The 22135-nt window shown below is 39.4% G+C and overlaps 1 protein-coding gene across 2 annotated transcripts in view; it reads left to right on the top strand.

The window, feature by feature from the left end:
• Nucleotides 1-22135, top strand: part of SAMD12 (sterile alpha motif domain containing 12) — a 174694-nt gene that overhangs the window by 64752 nt on the left and 87807 nt on the right. The window contains exon 4 of one of the 2 annotated variants that reach the window (XM_058830833.1): nt 17261-17401. In XM_058830833.1, coding sequence (XP_058686816.1) covers nt 17261-17401 — 141 coding nt within the window. Of the gene's footprint in view, nt 1-17260; nt 17402-22135 lie in introns of those variants that run through there. The other variant, XM_058830834.1, reaches the window with a different exon arrangement.

The raw sequence follows: 22135 nt of genomic DNA, 5'->3' as shown, positions 1-22135 counted from the left end.
GATTCTTAAGAAAGGTACTTGAGACAGTTCATGTGCTTTTTTTTCATTGTAGAATCAGTGTGAGAAGATAGAAATTTAACTGATAGAGAAATAATTTAGCCTCCTTAAGCAAATGCTGTTCTAGCTTTGGACAGCCTTAGGACTCTGCAATAAAAATGGTTTAATGTGAACAGTTATTAAGCTTTTATTATTAAAAATAATAAATAATATCCTGACATATCATTGTATTTGTCATTTGATGGTTTTATACTCCTCTCTTCTATTTTAAAGCACAACTGTCATAATACCCAAGCAGGTCCTACAACAAACAGAATAATTGTGTGAGAATAACTTTGTACATAACAATTATTTAAAATTGAAGTTTAATATGAATGAGAGCATGAATGCCTCAGTTTTGAGTAACACTTTCTGTGAGTTCACACTCAGGTAGGTAAGTATTGTCCTGGTTTTCTCTAGGATAAAGTTAATTTTCTTTTTAGTCACTGGCACATTGCTGTGACTTGGTTTCAGTGTGAGGGTAATGTTGGAAACACACTGATGTTTTGGTTGTTGCTTAGCAATGCTTGCCCATAGTGAGGGACTTTTGAGTGTCTCAGGCTCTGCCCATGAGGATTTGCACAAGAAGATGGGATTGAGCATGGCCAGGACAACCATGAACTGCCCATAGGGATATTCCATACCATAGAACACCATGCTCACTATGTAAACTGGGGAGAACTGGCCAGGAGTGGCCAATTGCTGCTGGGGAATGAGGTGGGTGTTGGTCAGCGAGTGGTGAGGAGCTGTGCTGAACATCACCTGTTTTCCTGGGTTCTATTTTTTTCTCATTACCATTATTATCATCAGTAGTAATAGTATATTTTACTGTCATTAATATTATTATATTTTACTTTGTTTCAGTTATTAAACCATTCTTGTCTCAACTGACAAGTCTTTTTCTTCCCTCATTCTCCTCACCATCCCATAGGTGTGTGAGCTGAGCTGCCAGCTGGGGTCAAACCACAACAGTGTATATGGAGCAACATTTTGCTTTATCATACAAGTAAAATTTCTTACCTAAGAACATGGACTTCCCATTAACCCCTCCTGGATTTGAAATAGCGCTCTGTCTCCTTCTCTCTCTTTCTCTCTCTCTCTCTCTCTCTCTCTCTCTCTCTCTCTCTTTCTCTATCTTTCTCTATCTTTTTGAAAATCACTTCATTTCTTAATGTCTGTTTCATGCAACTGAGATGATCTGGTACTGCATGTTGAAATGCAGGTCTTTCTTGCTTTCAGAAAACTCTTGATTGCATTGCAGAAGTCAGCCATAGAAAGAAACATTTCTATGTTAAGAGCCCACTCTCTAAAGGGCCATTTTTCTTGATTGTTCTGGGACTTGTTAAGGCAGACTTGAATTGATTCTCTTTTCTGGGCAAGGTTTCAATGGAAGGTTTTGCAAACTTGGGGAGTGCACTGAATGCCTGGCAGTCCCAAAATGCTGCAAGTCCAGACTGATCTCAGGAGATGATCCTCTCTCTGTAGATGCAAATGTTCTTGTTGTCAGCATGTCTGTGTGTGTAAGTCAGGACCTTTATAAAGTCCTTTAAAGACCTTTATAAAGTTTATGAAGTTAAGCATTGTGGTACTTTGTAACCTCTTTCATTACCTGCTTTAAAAATTGATGAGAATATCTGTGTTGAATCTAAAAACTTAGAGTGGGAAGTGACAACTTTTCTTATTAACAGCTTTGTGTCATTCAGGAACACTGAGAGAATAACGTATTAGGAGCTGTCTTTGTATTGACCACTTTTGTGATAGCAGAATAATTTTCTTGTCTCTTACAGCAGTCCTGTAGTAGGTCTGCTGCTACCCAGCCACTCTATAGCAGGAGGAGGCTCTTGGCTAGCAAAGAGGAGGTGCCTTGCAGTACTGAGGAAGTTACTTTGCAGAAGGTGTCCAGTCTGTGGAGGTGTAGGAAGGTGATTTACTTTGATCACGTAGTGTTTATCCCAAGTCTGGAATGATATCCCAGTAATTACTGTGCTTAGGTAAAGACCAAAACCTGGTGACTGTCTCTAGAAATAACAGATTTTTGTCAGTCTTCCTTTCTCAGATCTTTTATTGCCCTTGCTGTAAAGCTGTTCCTGTGGAGACTGTGCCAGTGCTCTAATTGTACTTGCAGGTGGGAGGAAACCAATGGCATTTTTTCCATGTGTCCTGAGTGCTTGAGAAACGGTACTGGCTTAGGGGTCAGGATTGCAGAAGGTATTAAGGGTGTTCTAGGAATCACAAGTGAAGTGACACAGGCCCACCCTACAACTATAATTAATGGTCCCTGTGAATCAGGCAGGATATATGTGTAAAAATCCTTGACAGCTCTTCTGACTTGTGCAATGTGATATGCAGCATGTTACCCTTCAGAAGGAATCCAAAATTGGACTTGACATTACTGCTTTTTGGGCTCTTTTTCACACATTGTCTCTTACAGGACTTCGCAGAAGTAGCATTCCTTGAAGAAATGTGTTGCTTTCCTCAAACACAGTATCCCAGTCATTTACACCTCTTCTCTTTCTCCTTCTCATTTCCGGTATTTGAAAATGTTGGATAAACTTTCTCATAAGTAAGACCTGAGACAAGGCTTAAAGTCAGCAGAATCCTTAAAATGCCTAGAAGTGAAAATTCAATCTAAGTAAAATTGCCATAGTCATTAAAAACTTAACCAGTCATCTCTTTTCCATTGTTTTCCATCATTTGAGAGAACCAAGTCATTTAAAAGTTTAGAGCAGGTAAAAAACAGCAGAGGAAATTCTTTCTAGCTGCTCTTGCTTGTGCCAATGGACACACAGAATTCATGAGGACGGACATAATTTTGTCTCTGCTCTGACCTCTGATTTCTGAAAAAACAGCTTATACTTTTATTTGCCAGGAAGAGTGAATGAATCCTGGAAGTCTTCTTGTCTTTTAAGGTTGAACAAACCCTTATGCAGCAGCTCTACTATGTTAGTCTACTATGTTAGTAGAGTTAGTTAGAGTTAGTAGAGCTGGTTGGGTTTTGACAAGAGAACTTCTGGCTCTGTAATGTTGCCATGTTGATGTCAGTGATGTTTCCTCAAACATCATTTGACACTGAGGCTAATTAGTAAGGAATTACGACAATTTGTGCCCATGCTGCTAGGGGTTCTTACTTTTAAGGACAGAATGGCTGTGTTCATGCCATCTGTGGGAAATAGCCATCAATCTCTGCTCATTCCTGAAATATACCTGGAAGTTTCTGAGGAACTGTTAGGTGGCCCAGGTCAGTATCCTCTCATGAAATCTCAGGGTTTGATAGTACAAACAACTGAGTTCCAAGGCTGGACCTTGGCAGCAGTGGTTAATTTAATGGAGAGGACAGCAGTGGAGAATGGATGTTCTTGGAACCAGATGCAATCTTCTTTTCAGAATGGGTGGCATCAGGTGAACTTAGGGGCTGAAAAATCCCCATGTCTTACAAGCCTAATAGGGCCCATCCTTCTGCCCTTCTAACCTTGCTACTTACAGCATTTTCTTTAGAGAAATCCAATGTCTGGATGCTGCTGCTGCTGAGAGATACTGCAGGTACTGCAGGTGTACACTTGTATCTAAGCACTTTTGAGGGAAGCTCCATGTAGATGGGTATTTTTTCACCTGACTCTTTGGTTTGCACATTGATAAAATAATTATATAAGAGTCTTGTATTCAGTGCCTGCTAGTTGTGACCTTGCTAACTCTGTTGAAGTTCAGGTAGCCTGATTTGCTGCTCTGTACCTTCATGGGATAGAATCACAGTCACTGTGGTTAGAAGGCACCTCTGGACGTCATCTTGTCCAAAGCAGGGCGTGCTAAAGCACATTGTCCAGGGCTGTGTCTTGTCAGTTGTGTCTCCAAGAATGGAAACTCAGCAACTATTCTGAACATTTGTTCCAGTGTTCAAGCACACTTAAAAAAGGTTCTTTTTATATGGATTTTCCTTTGTTTCAGTTGCCATTGTCTCTTTATTCCTTCTGCCAGGTGTTTACACATGTTAGAAAGCTCCCCCTGAGCCTTTTCTTCTCCTGGCTGAGCAATCTCAACTCTCTCAGTCTTTCCTTACCTTAAAATGCTCCTATCTATTAATCATCTTTGTGGTCTTTTGTTGGACTTGCCCCATATGTATGTCTATGTATGTCTATGTCTTGTACTGTGGATTCCAGAACAGGGCACAGTATTCCAGAAGTGGCCTCCCCAGGGTCAATTAGAAGCAAAGGATCACCTCCTCAGACCTGCTGGGCTGTGGCCTACTGCAGCCCAGGAAACTGCTGACCTTCTTTGCTGAAAGGGTACATTCAGCTTGGTATTCACGAGGATCCCAGATCTTTTCTGGCTCACTGAATAACAAAAATGTTTCTTACACCATTATGAATGGATCTTATGTGATCTTGTTTGTTAAGTAGGACATGGCTGCTGAAAGCAGATACAAGGTCCTGAGGCCATAACTGGGAGAACCCATGCCTTGCAGAAAGAATCTTGGCTTGCCTGTCTTCAAAGGTCATCAGAAAATCATTTGGGAGCAGACTGGAAATAACTTGATTTAGGTCAGCTCCTTATGTAATTTGCCAAAGGATTTGTAATTGATACTTCGATCTATAGGCAGCTGTGATCCTACATACCATCCAGCTGATTTAATTCAGGGGTATTGACAGGAATTCACACTGTCAGTGCTCACATAGGGCTTAACCAGGAAGTTATTTAACATCACTTAACTTTGAAGTCTGAGAAAACTGCAGAAAATAACTTGTTCCAGTGGGAGGAAAACAGAAAAAAAATGGTGAGGGAAACCAAGCAAAATGTGTGTCACAAAGATGACTCAAAGGAGAACATTACAAAGAAATATAAGTGAATTGAGTGAAGAGTATTTACATACCTGGATATTTGATTTAGAATTTTAATTATACACTGGAAGATTAAGTAAATAATTTCGTAGTATCTGTTGTCACTTTTTTTGGTTTATATTCCTGCTATTCAGTTCTTGTTCTGTGAATATTGTTACTTGCTGGAGTTTCACAAGACAGGTCTACAACCCAGGAAAGGGAGTTAAGTTTAAATGTTTATTTATAACATAGAAACAAGAAATTGTCTTTTGTGTATAACCAAAATTACATTTGAAACTAACCCTAAAATGATTTGGCTTTTGTATTGAATACTGAGTTCAAGATAATGAATGGAGATGAAGATAAACAATTTAGTACTTGACTGAGGATTCAATTTGTGGCTCAGCACTCAGAAAACATTCTCTAGACTCTTGTGGTTTAGGAAAGTTTTGCCAGGCTGAAAATTATGTTCTCTGTTTTCTTTGTATGTGTCTGTGTAAACCAGTGGAAAAATTATTTTGTATATTTGTGTCTGAGCACTGATACAAGTGATAGCACCTTCATTCAGCCTGTCAGAATAGTCCCTCTCAGTAAAATATCTTGCCCTGCTCTTAACCAGTGTGTCACTGGTTCCTAATGCATATTCTGTAAGCAAAAGCACTGTGCTTAAAAGCAGTGTGACATCTGCTCACTGGGTTAGTCTGCAGTATTACTGTAGGAAATTTCCGTGATGATAGTTTCCAGTCTTTTCCTTTAAAAATTATTACAGGAAAATTGCTGATAAGGGTCAAGGGTTATAATGCATTCACTAGCCACAGTTGTTGCTTTTTCTCTAATCTGATTTTATTGGTTGATTAGTACTTGTTCAACTCAGTGCCTCTTTAACGACTTAAAGGTGGATCATGTCATGCATTCAAATTTGAATCTCTCTATATATTCTTTCTTTAAAACGAGGTGTAACTGAAGATTCATACATAATACAGTGATTTAATGGTTGCTGTTCTTTCTGAAAGGAAAAATTTAATTTACAGTAGAAAGAAAACCCACTGAAGCTATCTGGAAGGCAATATAATATAAAGCAGAAAAACACCCCTTACTACCTGAGATTTGGAAGTTTACTGGTATTTCTTTGATTTATGTAAATTTCCTTTTCTTCCTTTTACTCTTTCCCACACTTTTTTCTCAAGGCCTTTTCCAATGTTAGATCTCATGCAGAGATAAACACCCCTCCAGTACTGCTACCTCTCTCTTGTACAGACCCAAATAACCAGAGCTCCTCTGAACAGTCTCTTCCAAACCTCCATTTCAAGACCATAAGGACCTGAGAATCACCCATTTCACTATTAAGTGGCTCTGATTGTGAATTAGCCTCATGATTTAACTAGTGTTTCATTTTAATTAGCTTGGGTTTACCTTGCAGCACTTTTTTTCTTGTTTTGCCCCTTCCTGCTAAATCAAATCACATTGGAAATAGCAGAATTCTTCTGCCATTTTAAAATGTTGGCAAGATTCCTCTCACAAGCAGCTCTAAGTATTGCTATAGTCACTGGAAGCCATCCACTGACCTTAGGCTCAGCTGTAGCTAAAATTAGTCAACTGTTTTTGTTAATTAGTTGCTAAATTACAAGCTTTTGGAGAAAGAGAGTATTTTGTCCCAAGCTCTTTTTTAGACATGTGCTGCTGAACAGCCAGAGTGAGTGACATACACAGATTCCATTATGCCTAACTTGGGACCTAGGTGTGATGCTCTGGATTGAAAAGTGAACTCCTAAATTATCATCCAGAATAGTCCCTTTTGTGGTTTCTGAAAAACCAGGGAGGCACCTGAATATCCTATTTCCCTTTTTATTTTAGCTATGAATTTATCTCAGTGCCTGCAGTCAATTCTTTATGTGTGCCCAGAATTGTCCCAATCTGAGCAGAAAAGCAGAAGTCTGCTTCCCCTTCCCCTGCTTTCATGTCCACCTGCCTGGGCAGCTGGCCCTTTCCCTAGCATGTAGGAAATGGAGGGCTGGAGTGGCTTCTCTGTGTCTGGTCTTGGAAAGAGGCTGGGATTTGGCAGAGGTTGGAGCCCTTGCACCCTGCACTCAAGTGCATCACAGCAAGGTCAGTGCAGCCTCACCTCAGCAGGACTGGGGCCAGCCCCCTGGCCTGGAGCAGAATGTTCCTCTGGGAGTTTGAAGATAAGATGTCTCCCTCTTTTTGGAAGAGCTCCCTTGCTCCTAGCTATAGCAGTTATTTTTATAAAAAAGGTCACACAATGTTTTCCTTCACTTTGTAGTGGAAAATGAGCTTTTATTTTTTCTTGGGAGAATGAGAGCCAAAGCTAGAGCTGGGGACTGGGCTGCATGTTCCATTTGGGCTGCAGCCTTTGGGAAGGCTCCTGCACATTAGTGTTGTATCATTACTATGAATATTAGTGTTGAGCCAATTGCTTGGGATACAGAGTACAGAATTTAAAAAAATGAGGTCTGGATTCTGTTACAGGGATGAGTTGCTTAAAAACTAGGTACAATAATTTGTTGCTTAGCTATCTGGGTTTTTTTCTGATCCAAAATGCCTGTCTCACAGTGTTCTACAGGTCAAGTGTAACAATTAAATAGGAGAAAAAGACCAGCCAAATAAAATCCTTATGTCCTGATTCTCCTCACAGCTACCATAATAAAGGCTGGAAGAAATGTAAAGGAGTTCTGCAAAGTTTGGTGTACTACTGAGCCAGCAGTGCAGCAACAGATTAGTGCCTGTGTCTGTAAGACTGTGCATATAATTGAGTAGTTTTACAACAGGAAAATTATCTTTCCCTAGATTATAAAATGGGCAGCATAGGCAGTAAGTTCAAGTCCTATCAGAGGTGATATGTGCCACTTGATAGGTTGCAGGATTCTAATTAAAGACCTGAAAGAGAAATGCTAGAGCAAAATGTGCATCTGTAGAGATGTGGCTGGTTCCTCCTTCAGGTTAGGAGAGTTGAAGCAGTCTACAGGGCTTAACCTATGAGCATGTTGCTTTTAATTTTCCATTTTTATTAGTATTAATTATTAACCTCATGAATATTAACAGAAAACTTTTCTCAATTTCATTTTTATTTAAAAATGAAGGATTAAGCTGATAAGGGTGTGGAAGAAAGCACCACTGCAAACTGCTTGAAGATAACAGTGTGGAACAGGAGAGAGTTAGTGATACAGACTGGGAAGTGTTTTAATACTGTAGGTACCTCAGCACTGGGATATGAAATCTTATTTTAATATTTAATAGAATTTTATTTTTTTGCTTTTTGTTTTAAACAAAGCAGTGATTGGAAAATCTTATTAGAAAATGTAAATTCTCAAATTTTGTTGAGCTGGTTCTTTGGTGACCCACAGACCTTCCGCAATGCAGTACAGTAAGCTGTCTGCTCACATTATGTCGGTCCTCCTTGCTTCCCACAAGTTTGGCATTAAAAGAAACTCAAAAAATGAATTAAACATGTTTCGAATACTCCTTTGTGTGGGTTTTTGCCTAAATGCTGTGTGGCAGTTAGAGTATTCAGGAGGAGGAAGGGATGGCTTTCCCCAGCAGAATGAGTCAGATGGACCTCAAGATCTCCTTCCAAGGCGTGACTGTGGTGGGTTGATCTTCACTTGACACCAGGTGCCCCCCAAAGTCTCTCTATCACTCCTCTCCTCAGCAAGGCGGGGGAAGAAAGTAAGATGGAAAAAACCTTGTAGGCTGAGATCCAGGCAGTTTACTAAAATAAAATGTGATGCTCAAGCAAAGAAAAAACTCCAAAGATTTTATTCTCTTCATCCCACCAGGAACTGATGTCTGATGACTTCCTGGGAAGCAGGACTTCAGCACATGTAGTGTTTGCTCTAGAAGGCGAACATTGCAAAATAATGAATGTCCTCCCTTCCTCTTCCTGTTTCTTAGCTTTTATATCTGAGCGTATGTCATATGGTATGGAACATCACTTTGCTCAGTTTGTGTCAGCTGTCCTGGTTATGTCCTCTCCCAAGATTTTGCCCATCCCAAGCTTGCTGGTATAGAAGAAAAAGTTGGAAAGACAGCCTGAATGCTGTGGGAGCACTGCTCAGCAGTAGCCAAAACATTGTGTTCTCAATGGCTTCCCAGCTACTGCTACAAAGAACAGGCTCTGAGGGCTGCTGAGGGGAAAAGGAGCTGTGCCTCAGCCAGGCACAGTGCTTGAAAGCAATGAAAGATTTTGCTTATAAATGGATTGTCTTCTGTGTGATTTCAGGTACTTCCCAGTTCCACTTGGGATTGTCACTTCAAGAATGAGTGTTTGGGTCTTTTGGTGTGCATGTTTATATGGTTATTTTTCTTGTGGTAATAAATGATCCCTTTTTTTCTGCAAGAAATCTGATTTTTGTAAGGTCCACCATTAGAAGTTACATAAAAAGTTCTTGTTTGAGTTTGCTTTAAAGACTTCAGTCAATTCTAATGCTTGCCAAATTGTCTTTCCCTTTCCTAACCTGTTTTGTCTAGAAGCTGTACATTATAAAATATGAATGTATGTTTACTCCTGAATACATTAACAACACTGTTCTCAGTGAAAATGGTCTAATACAATTTTTTAAAATTAATAAAGAAATGGGATATATAGCACATAATGTGTTGCACAGGGAGCAACATTATATTAACTAGGAATTGAAGAACTGCCTGTCCTGCTGACGGTGAATAAAATCAAACGTGTTGACAGATTCTCTCACTCCATTACGAATAGGAAAGACCTTGAGGATGTTTATTTAAATAGGTGGACCATAAATCTAGCACACAGGTACCAACAAACAATAGTCCTAGGGTTTTTTTCTTAAAAAATATGATGTACAATATAATAAAAGCTCATTATTATATCTCTGTATTATCTTTATATATAGCTGTAGATAATATATAATTTTGTATGTCCAGGAAGTAAGCTGGCAGACACACAACAAACAATGTGGATTTATATTCTGCCTGCTAAGGGTTTACATTTATGTTTAATTTGCTTTGTGGGTCCTATTGGGTCCTTCCTGAGAGCACTAAAAATGGTTGTCTCACATTTTTACAGTATGCTTGAAAAGTGCTGTAATGTGATTTGTGCCTGATTTTATATTTCAGAAGGGAATTCAAGTTATAACTATTTCCTCCTATTAAGGTTATCAGGTGCTGAATATGTTCATCTGAAAAACAGGAACATCTAAGAGTCTTTTACTCAAAACTTGTAGGAGATCAATATGGTTCCCAACAGTACAGTAAATGATCAACTGAACCACTTCCAGTAATCATGATGCAGTCTCTCATTAACCCCTTCCCTACTCTGTATTGAGATTTATATTCTGAAATAGTCTTAGAATACAGATATTTTTGAATATATCTATAAATCATTAGACACTAGAGTAATTAAGTCAAAATTTTATAATTAAGGCTCTTATGTATCTGTAGCAGTTCTGTTTAAGACCTTTATTGATGATCTGGACGAAATGATTGAGGGCATTCTTGATAAGTTTTCAGACAACACCAGGTTGGGTGGTAGTCTTGATCTTCAGGAGGGCAGGAAGGCTCTACAAAGAGTTCTGGACAGGCTGGATTGATAGTCCAAGCCCAAATGGTTCAACAAGGTGAAGTGCCAGGTCCTGCACATGGGTCACAACAGCCCTACCAGCAAAGATTTATATTAGAAAAATACAGGAAAATAGGAAAAATTTCTTCTCAAAAAGGTTTTTCAAGCACTGGAATAGGCTGCCTAGGGGGTCACTCCAAGGAGTCACCATCGCTGGAGGTGTTTAAAAGGTATGTGGCTGGCTGTGCTCTTAGGGCATGGTTTAGTGGTGGTCTTGGCAGTGCTGGGTTAATGGTTGATCTGAGAGGCCTTTTCCAGCCTAGGTGATTCTATGATATAAGGGTACGTGGTGCTCCCACACTAAGTATGCTATTAAATACCTCCTTGGAAATGTGTGGGTAAATCAAGGAGCAGGAATTGCTTGCTTTATTTATGGGAGGAGTTGGGAGTCAGGAGAATTTCACTTCTGGAGAGGGATTTTTGTCTTCAGCATTAATTTTCAAGGTACCTGGGCCCTTTCAAGCTACTTGCCTGGAAACAACTACCAGGGATAAATAAGCATACTTTTAAATTGCAGTTCCTAACAGATCCATGCTCTGTTAACTCACTGTCTTTCAGTGTTTTTACATTACTTCACCATTACCACAGGATTTTTGGTTTTGTTCCATAGCATAAATCGAACGAGGTTGTGACTGAGCTGATGGACATGCTTGAGCCTGTGTAAGGAGCACAGGAGCTCCTTAGTGGCCTGGGGAGAAGCAGCTGGGAGTAGCAAGCTGGAAGACATCCTTGGGAAGAGGCAAGGAAAACTGAGTATCAGAAAGACATGTCCTAACTTGAAATTTTAGAGACCATTGTTGAACAGGAGCTAGATAGCTCACAGGACTGTATCAGAATTAAGAGAATAGAAAATGACAGTGGTATAAGATGTAATATGGAGGGAATTGGGAAAGGCAGCACTAAGGTGAGAGGAAGTTGCATCAAATTAAGTAATCTGACTTAAATAGCTTCACAGATATAACACTGACATCTTAATGGGTTTGTCAGAAACAAATTTAGAAACAAAGCTGTGTTTTGATTGTTGCTAGTTTTATATTTGATAATGCAGTTAAGCTGTTCAGTTCTGTTCTTTTCTTTCATATTCTGTTCATGCTTGTGGTTCAGAAGTGTGGAAAAAGGACAGGATGCTATGACCTGAGAGGGGTTTTATGGAAATAAACTTGTTTTATTGTAGATTTATTGGCAGAAGTAAAAATAGTCATCTTCCTCTTGTCAGAACTATAAACAGGCATGATGTTGAGACAAGGGATGCAGATAATACTCAGAAAGTGCCTTTGTTTACATAGATGCTTTTTTGAGTTTGATCAGACATTTATTGACCAGTATTACAGTGCTTTCTTTGAGAAACTCTATCATAGAGTGTCATCCAGACCCAGAAAATAATGAATGAGAAAGACAGAGAATCATCTTTGATGATGCTAACAAAAAAAAGCATTTCCAAAGCAAATTTGATACCTGAGTAAATTGATACATGAGCCTTCTTATGCTTTCCTGTGCTTTTATTGGAGACATACTGGAGTCATGGGCTTCTTCCATCTGTGTATCTGACCAGAACGTGATTCCTATGGCCCAATGGAGGTTTACTGCTTTTGTTAACAGGATGAGAAGGTACAAGAATGCTGGCTCAGATGTTGGAGAGCTTCCTCAGCTCCTCCTGGTCCCTGTCATTAGAAACTATTGTTCCTTCTTTGTTTCTGTACCAGTACCCCTTGTGTCTCCTATGTATTTAAGCTGGTCCCCAGCTGAGATTTGTTCATCACTTCAGAAGTATGAGGAAGGTGCTAATAGCAATTTTGGGAGCTAATCTCTTTTGCCTAGACTGGTAACTGCCCTTACACTAGCAAGGTGTCGATAAGGTGTTTGCTGGTATGGTAAGACTGATGAAAAATGAATCAATTTTTACTTTAAATGTAAGTCTTCCCTGATTAGTGACACATCAGATAGCTGAGGGGAGACAAAGAGGATGGTAATGCAAACTGCAGTTTACCAAGGGTCTGCATTAGTCTTAGGGCTAAAATGATTAGTAAGACAAATCAGATCTAACTGCTTTTGCAAGAAAAGCTGTAGATTTGCCACAAGGTATTGATGACAAAGTGGCTGATGTGTCTGGTTGGCTAGTGATGAGACAGGCATGAGAAGGAAAGACTGGCTCTTAAATTCTCATGGGAAAAGCAGAAAATGTAGGACTGTAGAAGATCTGATAGGTTATCCAAAAAAGCATCATGAAGTCATACCAGGTTTTATCTGAAAATTTGATTGATTTCTGGTTTGTGCTGTTTCTTTTAAAAGATATTTCTGAACTCAGCATTCTCAATTGTATTCATATCCATTTGTTCTCTTTTCAAATCAGTTCTCTAGTTTAATAGTTCTCTTTTCCCAGTGTTCATCTCCCCCCACTGCCATCATGAGTCTATTCTCATTCTGCAGGTGACTGTTCTTTCTCTTGCCTCCTCTCATAATTTTGCTGTTCCTCACTATGAAATCATAGCCTCTTTCTCTGCCCATTCTTGCTTGCATTCTTTCCTGAGTATATGATGAGAGTTTTATACTTGTGTCTCACCAGCACCTGAACAATGATATTTATGTCTGTGTCTCTCTCATGGAAATTTCGTACATGCTACGTCCAAGGAGGCTTGTTTTTAAGCACTGTAGTCAAGAGAAGCCAACAATAAGCCTGCTTAAGCAAGAGGAAAGCTGTGATCAGGCTATTTCAAGTAAACACAAAAGCACCACATTTGAAAAACTAGAGAAGCACATTATTCTCTATTAACGAAGAATAAAATGACATTTGCAGCATTTAAGTAAAAACTTGAAAAATTTTTCATGTTGCATAATTTAGGGGCTTAGTGAATCTCACTTTCCTTTTTTTTCAGGTTTTAGAGGGAAATAAACTGAACATCTTGTCTTGATAATCAGGTTTACCTTTCATATTATACTGAGAAGACAAGGTCTCCTGTCTTGGCCATATTTCACACCATCATTTGTTCCTACTAGTGGTTTATAATTTTCATCAGCTTTAAATTACTGATCATTTTGTTCAGGGTTTTGTGCAGATCAGCCTCTAACTAGGTATCTGCTCTTGTTTCCCTCGATTTCTTCAGTTCTTTCCACTTGTTAAATAAGCCCTTTCTTACCTGTCCGTTTGCCTGCATTGCAAGTGTTCTTTCAAGGCTTCTTGTGAGGTGTCTGCCTGTGTGTCTGTGACCTGGCAGCTCGGGGAAGAGCAGTAGGATATACCAGTGCATGGAGGGCTGTGCATTTCCGATTAGGTACAGCAGTCTGTGCTGCCTTTCTTTCTCAAGGGCCAATGCCACCCTCATTGGACCAGTGCTTATACTTGTGCTAATGTTCTGTGGCATGCAATGTTTCTCCCTCCATTCAAATTTTCATCTAATCCCAGCTTGATTCAATGAGATCTGCAGCAGCTAAGTCATATTAGAAAAAATTAGGCCATCAATCTATTATTAAGCTGGAAAGCGTTTTATATTTTGTGTTTGCCCTCAGGGTGTCTCAGAACATTCCACGGATGATCTGCCCTGAGTATGAGAGGGCTGGAGTTTAGGTGCTAAAAGATGCATACAGATACTGAGGGAGTTTTGTTTAAAACATTTGGTTTCTAGCCTTACAACTAGCCTGAACCAAGGCCTAGGTGTTTTTCTCAATGGGACCATTATGGTTCTGTTAGTTTAAGTGCTTTTGAAAAAAATGTCGGTAGCTCCTCCATCTAAGAGGTAGTGTCTATCTGTAGTGTTGGGAAATTTTCCTGCAGTGTTAGTTAAGTTCATTCTACTTGTGTCTGAGCAAAGGTCAGTGTATACTCCTAGAAAATGTTACTTTTGTCATGTTCTGCTTTTGATAATGTATCTGCAAATTAAAAATCTACCCCCAAATTTTACTGTATAGCTGTCCCTCTGTTTAATTGTGTTGCTTGATAAAATGGCCATCTTTTGTGTATTCTTATTAATTTTCTATGTTAATCTTAGCTTTTAAAAAGAAAATAGATCTTTAGATCAAGATCCTTTGTGTAGGTTATTTCACAGAACAGATGATGTTGGAAGGCACCTCTGGCAATCATCTACTCAAAAGAGGGACAAGTGTGCTCAGGATCTTGTCAAACAGGTTTTGAATGCTTCCAAAGACAGAGACTCCACAAATTCTCTGGACAGTTGGTTTTGATGTTCAATAACAAAGAGTTTTTAGCACAAAATGATTACTCTTTCAGATATGCATAATACAGGAAGTAAGACAGAGAAGCATCCAAAATCATTAGCTGATTGTCAGGATCTTGGCCTTAGTGACTAACTGGCTTTAGTGACTTGTCCAGGCACTAAAAATATCTTTTCAAAGGCAAGATTTAGTATCAGAATGAAAATTATTCCAGTTGTGGCTTGGATGTTGTCCTAAGTGTTGAGGGGGAAGAAGGTATGGGGAGGATTGAATTTTCATTCATGTCCCTTAGTGCCTTCTTGAAATGCCACATTTGGATGTTTGCCTTCTCACCTCATCACTGCCCCAACATGTCACTTTGGATTTGGTGCAAGAAAGAGTTAATTTAAGGCAATTTGTGCAAGCTGCTACAGAGAGTATGAGTCAATAGCATCATGCTTTGAGCCTAAGCCACAGAGGAACTGACATGCCAAGCGTTGAAAAGAGACATCTCTGTTTGTGCACATTAAACTTCCAAAGGCAGTGGCTGGGGTAGAAAAACGATTTGAATATGAACTAAAGAGTTGCCCAGAGGAAGGAAAAAGTAATGACTATATATCCATGGCCAAAAAGAGCTGGAGGGCACTAGATGAGATGCATGGCCAATGTCTGTCCTTTCATATTACTGTTGCTGACTCCCTGCCCTAAGATGACATGTGTGTTGGCACTCTGTTAAACTGGTGTCTTGTATTTTTATTTGCTTTCAGTTGCAAAAAAACATACTCTTGAACTGTTATGCATCCTTTATAAATTGCTTGAAGATGTTTTAGTGTGATAAGACGATATAAAAATTGAAGTCATTGTTACTGCCTTTATCACCAGGGGAATTGGACAGCTGGCATTGATCTGCAAGAGACTTAATTTTCATAGTTTGTTATTACATTAACCCTTAAAATTTTTCTTGTTTGTGATTTCAAAGAAAGGTTTCGTAATCAAAAGGTCATCCTTTGTAGCATGTAGTGTTTGAGAGACACAGAAGGGCAGAAAATCTATGAATGCTGTCATTTTTATCTGATCAATAATGTCTTGCTTTATTAATAGTAATATCCCAGTATTTTACATTGTGTTGTATCAAGATCCTACAGAACTGCTTGTGAGTGAAATCTCGCAGTTTGTGAAAAGCATGCTGCTAACTCTGGTTTGGGGCAGATATTCCATGCCCCTTTAAATTTTTGGCATTTATCTTAATTATTTTAATTAAAATAATTACCAAAATTCTCTACTCTTTGCTATTGGATAAGTAAAGAGGTTGAATAAGGGCCTTATCTTGCTGTATTGAGTATCACTTTCTGATGAGCTAAATCGTACCATTCATCCAAAAGCCACAGTAATGGTAGCACAGAGGCTGCTGTGTTGCAGAGGGAATAACTTGCTCTTTGCTGTCTGCTTCTGATTTCAGAATAAGGCCTGAGGAGTCAAAGAAGGGATTTTTAATAATTAAAAACCAGAGGAGGTAAACATTGAACCTGTTTAAAAAAAGTGCACCAAACATGTAATTCTTAAGGTAGTATCATTGTAGCTCCAGTTTGATTTGTTTTTATTGGCCAGAGCACCTTTAGATAACAAATGTATATAGTGGGAATCAAGAGTCAGTAGAGGGCTGCACAACACTCCTCCCTGTACTACCTCACAGCAATGGTGAAGACCAAAGGAAGAAAGTTTTGGTTTTCTTCCTAGGGTAAATTTCTGCTTGATGCTTTGGTTCTCTGCTTGGTTGAAGAACTTCTTTACTGTTGGCTCAGCCAGTGTACAGCCTTGTTCCTGTTTATTTATAGCATAGCCATGCCCAAAAGATGGAGTCAGTGTTCCACTAGCAAAACTGGGAGAATGTAGATTGTTTGATTTTTTTAAACATCTACAATCTGCCTGGAACTGTTTCGACATTAACCTAATACTAAAGATAAGTCACAAACTGGGAGTGAATGCCTGCAAAGACCATAGGCTCCTTATACTTGGGCAGATGGCTTTTTATAGTCGGACACAATATTTTTTGGGAATGATTTAGATATAATTGCTAGAAATCTCTGGGTTTTTTTTTTTTCAACTTTGCTGTGATAGTTTGCCGTTAAAAGGGATTTGGAAGGCTGAACCATGAAGTACAGAACCATCCTGGGAAATGGTGCTGCTAAACTATATACATATCTGAATTGCAACAATATTCATCCTTGGTATATCTTAAATTGATTTAATTTGTAAAACCCAGGGTCATTGGTTTTCACTCGTTTCTTGACACGATGTTTGAAAATAGGTGAGAGTCTATTTAGATACCTATGTCAGTTGTAGACTTATAGGGGTAGTCCTACCCATGGGAGACTAACTGGCCCTTAAGAACAGTGATTGGTTGACTAAAATGGCACAAGATACCTGTTTTACATGCCTGTATCTCACAAAGCACCAAAACAATACAGAAAAACAATAGAAAAGGGAGGAGTAGCAAATCAATCTCTAACAGTAAGGGAGTACCTAACAGATGGAACAATATCCTCTCAGAATGAGGTATTTCAGGGCTGAGAATTTTTTCTGTAGCAAATTATCATGTCAGAATGAGCCTATTGCAGTAATGGAAATCCTTGGGTGATTTTTCATTTTGGCTTTTTGTTTCCAGGCCGTGCTTTGCTGAGACTTACTGACAAAAAGCTTGAACGAATGGGCATTGCCCAGGAAAGCCTGCGACAGCACATTCTGCAGCAAGTCCTTCAGCTGAAGGTGAGAGAAGAAGTCCGAAACCTCCAGCTGCTCACACAAGGTATGAAAAATAATTTTGATATGGACAGTTACTGATATCAGATAGAAGTTTGCCTGAGGGCATAAAAGGTGACTTGATGTCACAAGAAATGTTGCGTGAAAATGTCTCAAAGATTCCACACACTTTCCAAGGGAGGAACAAAAGGTAAAATAATGCATAAACAAATAGAGATGTTCAGTTGCCTGTTTTGTGTGATGAATAGGCTCCATCTACAATTTGATGATGGTCCTTCTTAGTGTCTGCTTACTAAGATGAAAATAATTATGCATAAATGGCACAGATGGAGGACCTACTGTCTTAAAAGCATTGTCCATTTTGCATTAATTGTTTACTTTCAGTGTTAGATAAAACAGTGTAGTTTCTGTAACCTGTTTTATGGTAAGAACTGTCAGTGGGAAATGATCTGTTAGAGTGTTTTTTGCTGATGGCTGATTCCTTCTTCATGTTGCAATAATTTTTTTGACTTGAATAGAGTTGCTTCTAATTTTTGCTGCTAAGAAGATACAAAACTGGACTCAATATGAAGTCTACATTATAAGACAGAGAAGGAGGAGTAACAAAAAAGGTTATATATGTTTTCCAAATGAGGTTTAGATGTTTTATGATGATTTTTGTTACTGGCTCTCTAGTAATGGCTATAGTAACATGGAAGAAAAGCAGTCATTGTGACAATACTGTAAAGGAACATTTAGACATCCTCTACTATATATCTGCAATATTTTCTCAATGTTAAATGTTGTTAATGTTAAATGTATCCCCAGTGGGATATCATAAAACAGATACTTCTATGGTGTTTTGGTTCAGCATGTTGTATGTCACACTGTATGAAAAAAACAGTTCCTCAGTACATGCAGTGTATTTTTAACAAAATGTCCTTCACACATTACATTATGTTCCTAATTAAGCCTTGCTCACTGTGTTTGGGGAAAAACTCTGATTAGCATTTTATCAGAAAGAGCTGAAGTCTCAACTGAATTGTTTCTTCAGGCTTGGTGTCTTGTGGATTGTGATGAGGAGTTTTAGGGTTCCTTTGTTTTGCCATTAGTTGTTAAAAGAAGCTCACCTCATCTTCTGTCATGTCAAAAGTAGAGCACATGCTGAGGCATGAATGTCTTCCCCAGATGTTTAGAACTCTTACTTTTCCCTTTATCCATTCATCCGTTATTCCTGCATCCTTGTCTTCCGTGTTGGCCAGGTTCTTTCTTCCACTGCATCTGGAGTGTTACTTGAGAGTTTCATGGACTGTGAAGTTCTGGCCATCACTGTTACAGGCCTGCTTATTAAAGTGGGGATTAGATTGCTATGGGACAATGAAGACCCATTAGCTATAAATTTGGATCAGTTGATCACTACTGTCCAGATAGATTCCTGCATAGACTTGTATTTGGCATTGAGAACTATGTGTTTCCCGTGTTCTGTATTGTTTCTGTCTGGTTCCCCTCTGGACACATCAGCTGGTGTATGACTTACACTCAGTCAGGCAGCAATGACTGCCATTTCAAGGAAGTCAGGGCAGCATCCTTTGTGATCTATTCTTTGCCCATGCAGCTGAGGATGCAAGTTTGGACTTTGGTAAGAGAATGAATAAACACATGCTGGACTGTGAAGGACAGATTAGCACTGGATGCATGGATGTGTGCTTAATGTAGTCTCTCTCTCTGCTGTGTAGAGGGAATGTTCTTATTACTCTGATCCCATAAAGGCAGGACATTGTGTGCTTTATGAAAGTCAGCACAAGCTTGACAAAAAGCTGGAGGTCTGCAGCTCTGGCTGTCTTCCCCCACAATGGTGCTGGCCATTGTGCTGCATTTCAGAGACACTCCTTGTGATATACTTCAGAGAATATCCTTGGGTAAATGGCTCAGGCTGAGAACTTCTGGCAAAAGAATTTATTCCTTGCTTTGCTGAGGTCTGTTACAGCATAACCATGTGAGCCAATTTCCACTGCTGGTCAGCTCAGAGAGACCAAACATGCTATGATTTTCAGGTTGGGTGGCCACTGGTGTGACCACCAGCCACAAGAGCTTGTGGTTGCCCTGTTCCAGAGCTCAGCTGGAGTGGCTGTGTGAGGGACAGGAGCTCTCTGTCCTTGCAGGAAGAAAACAGTGGCACTAATCCAAACTCACATCAGTAAAACAATACAAATACCATTTTAATACAAATCCATGAATGTACCTGATGGACTGTTAAACCTCTTGTCTGAAAGCCAATAATATTCATGTGCTGTTGGTCCACCAAGGATAGTATGAAAGTAGGCATCTCCCAGGAGAATAAAAACGGAGTGCTTAAGCAGACTCTCTCTTTTAAAAAGCTAGAGGAACCAAAACTCTGTTTACTTTCATCTTCTTAAACAGAGCTGAAGTTATGGGCAGAACAGCAGTTTATAAGAACATTCCCTTGTGCAGCAAAGCTGTGTTAATTGTATGATTCCAGGGCGAGGGGACAGTGAGTGACAGGATGATAGCAGTACTCCTGTCCCTTATCACCTCATTTACACTAAGCTGGAGTGTTAGTCCATTGAAAGTGCTTGATGGAAGTACTAAGGTTAGGATATTATTTCTCAACCACAGTACAACTTGTAAAGCTCTTTTTGTGTCAGCTGTTCTCCAGAGCTGGTTCTGTCCCCTTTCCTACTTTCTCCAAAGTGTGTCTGCTCACATTCTTACTATGATTTATGTGTTCCTGATCCAGGTTGTTACTGGAATAGCTTTCTGTAACTGGTTTTTATTTTTGTTTCAGAGAATACTTGGAGAACATTTTTTCTCTGAAAAGTTGTTTCTGCCTTTTGGAAATTCCACTAGCAAAGTCCAGGTCACACTGTTGCTATTGCTATGCTGTGCCTTTCTGTCCTCCAAAAAGAGGGGGAGAAAGCTCTCTGTCTCTCGGTGCACAGCTCAGGAGACTGTTAGGTGAAAGAAGCTGTTAAAACCCATTTCTGAATTAATGTAGCACACAAGCTGGGCTGCAAGCAATGAGGTCCTAATTCAGAATCCATTGATGTCAGCAAAAAGACTTCCACTGACTTCAGTACATACCCAAGTTGAAGCTGTATCGAACAGGGAAAGTTTTAAAAAAGCATTATATAATAGTTACCAGATATTTTGAGTGACTTTGTGTTCTGTTGTCTGCAGAGAAAGTTAACCTCATTTTAAAAACTCAATAGCACTCTTTTCTACTCCTGTTTCAGAAAACGACTTAAAACCATTTCATTCTTTTTCATTCAAGACACACCATCCAGTCTCTTAAAGCCAGAATAGTACGTGATTGTGTAATTGAAGTCTTGTCTTGAGTTTTGCGAGGACTTTTCTTTGGAGAAAGAACTGCCTGACTGAGGCTATTATTGGTAGAAACACTATTCCAGCCTCCACTAGGATAGAAGGGCATTGGCCCAACTACTGATCTGTGCTTTCTTCCCAGACTTAGTGATGTTGAGGAACTAATTTGACAAAATATCTTCCAATGTCTCTTGGGGAGAGCTGCACACTGTTGGAAACACCATTATTATACTGTTATCACTGTAAGCCTGAGTTGAAAGATCATTTTTGTACAAAAAGCCTTACATAACTACACAGAGAAGGAAGAAGTTATTCTGAGATTTTTCAATGTAAATCCTGCTTTGGTCTAGCACAAAAAAGACTGTCCTCAAAGTGGTAGAACAGTGCTGTGTGTGTTTCTGTGCAAAGTATCCACAGACAGTAATCTGCTCATAGGGCTTGAGAAGCATTTTTGGATTTGGATTAAATGATAACTAGCATTTAGGATGATGTTAGGCCCCTTCTAAGTTCCTCTATGAGTTCCGTATAGGGCAAAGGGCTACATGAATTTACTGCCAGTGCAGTATTGCTCCTAGCAAAACATGTTAGAATGAAGCTTTGTGCTTCACGGAAAATCATCTCTGTAGTTAATACCTCTTGAAATTTTTTCTTCACTAGGTTTTCTGCTCATCCTCCACTGATGCTGAGTTACTGAAATATATATGTGCCCAATGGGAGTCACAGTCAGACTGATTCCCCCCCTCCCATTTCCAAAATAGTCTCATTCAAAACCTGTTAAGGTACCCTAGCATTGTATTCTTCCAGGAGGGAAATTGGAGGGCTTTCAAAGTTGCATCTCATGTTCATCTAAATTCAGGAATGATGCATCCTAACAATAAAGAAATCAGGCAAAAAAATGCTATAAGGCTTGCATAAATGAGGAGCTCCTGGGCAAACTCAAGCACAGGGAAGCCTTACAGAGAGTGGAAGCAAGGACATGTAGTCTGGGAGAAACACAGAAAAAGTGAGAAGCAGGAATCAGGTTAGGAAAGCTAAAGCTCTGATAGAATTAAAGCTGGCCAGAGATGTCAGCAGCAACAGGAAAATCTTCTATACACAAGAAGGTACACAAGTGATAAAAGAAAGACTAGGGTGAATATGAGTCCTCTCTGGAAGAAAATAGGAGATATGGTTACCCAGGACATGGAGAAAGCTGAGGCGCTCAATAAATTTTTTGCCTCAATTTTCACTTGCAAGTTCTTCAGCCACAGAAGGCAAAGGCAGGGACTGGAAGAATGAACCAGTTGCAGATCAGGATCGAGTGCATCTAAGGACCCTGAAGGTGCACAAGTCTACAGGACCTGATGAGGTGTATCCACAAGTCCCGAGGGACAGATGAAGTGGCTATGCCATTGTCCATCGTATTTGAGAAGTTGTGGCAGTCCAGTCAAGTTCCAGTGATTGGAACCCTAATTATTTT

The sequence above is a fragment of the Poecile atricapillus genome, chromosome 2 (genome assembly GCF_030490865.1).
Source record: "Poecile atricapillus isolate bPoeAtr1 chromosome 2, bPoeAtr1.hap1, whole genome shotgun sequence".
NCBI lineage: Eukaryota > Metazoa > Chordata > Aves > Passeriformes > Paridae > Poecile > Poecile atricapillus.
Note: the sequence above shows the minus strand (reverse complement) of the source record. Positions and strands in the feature narration are given on the sequence as shown.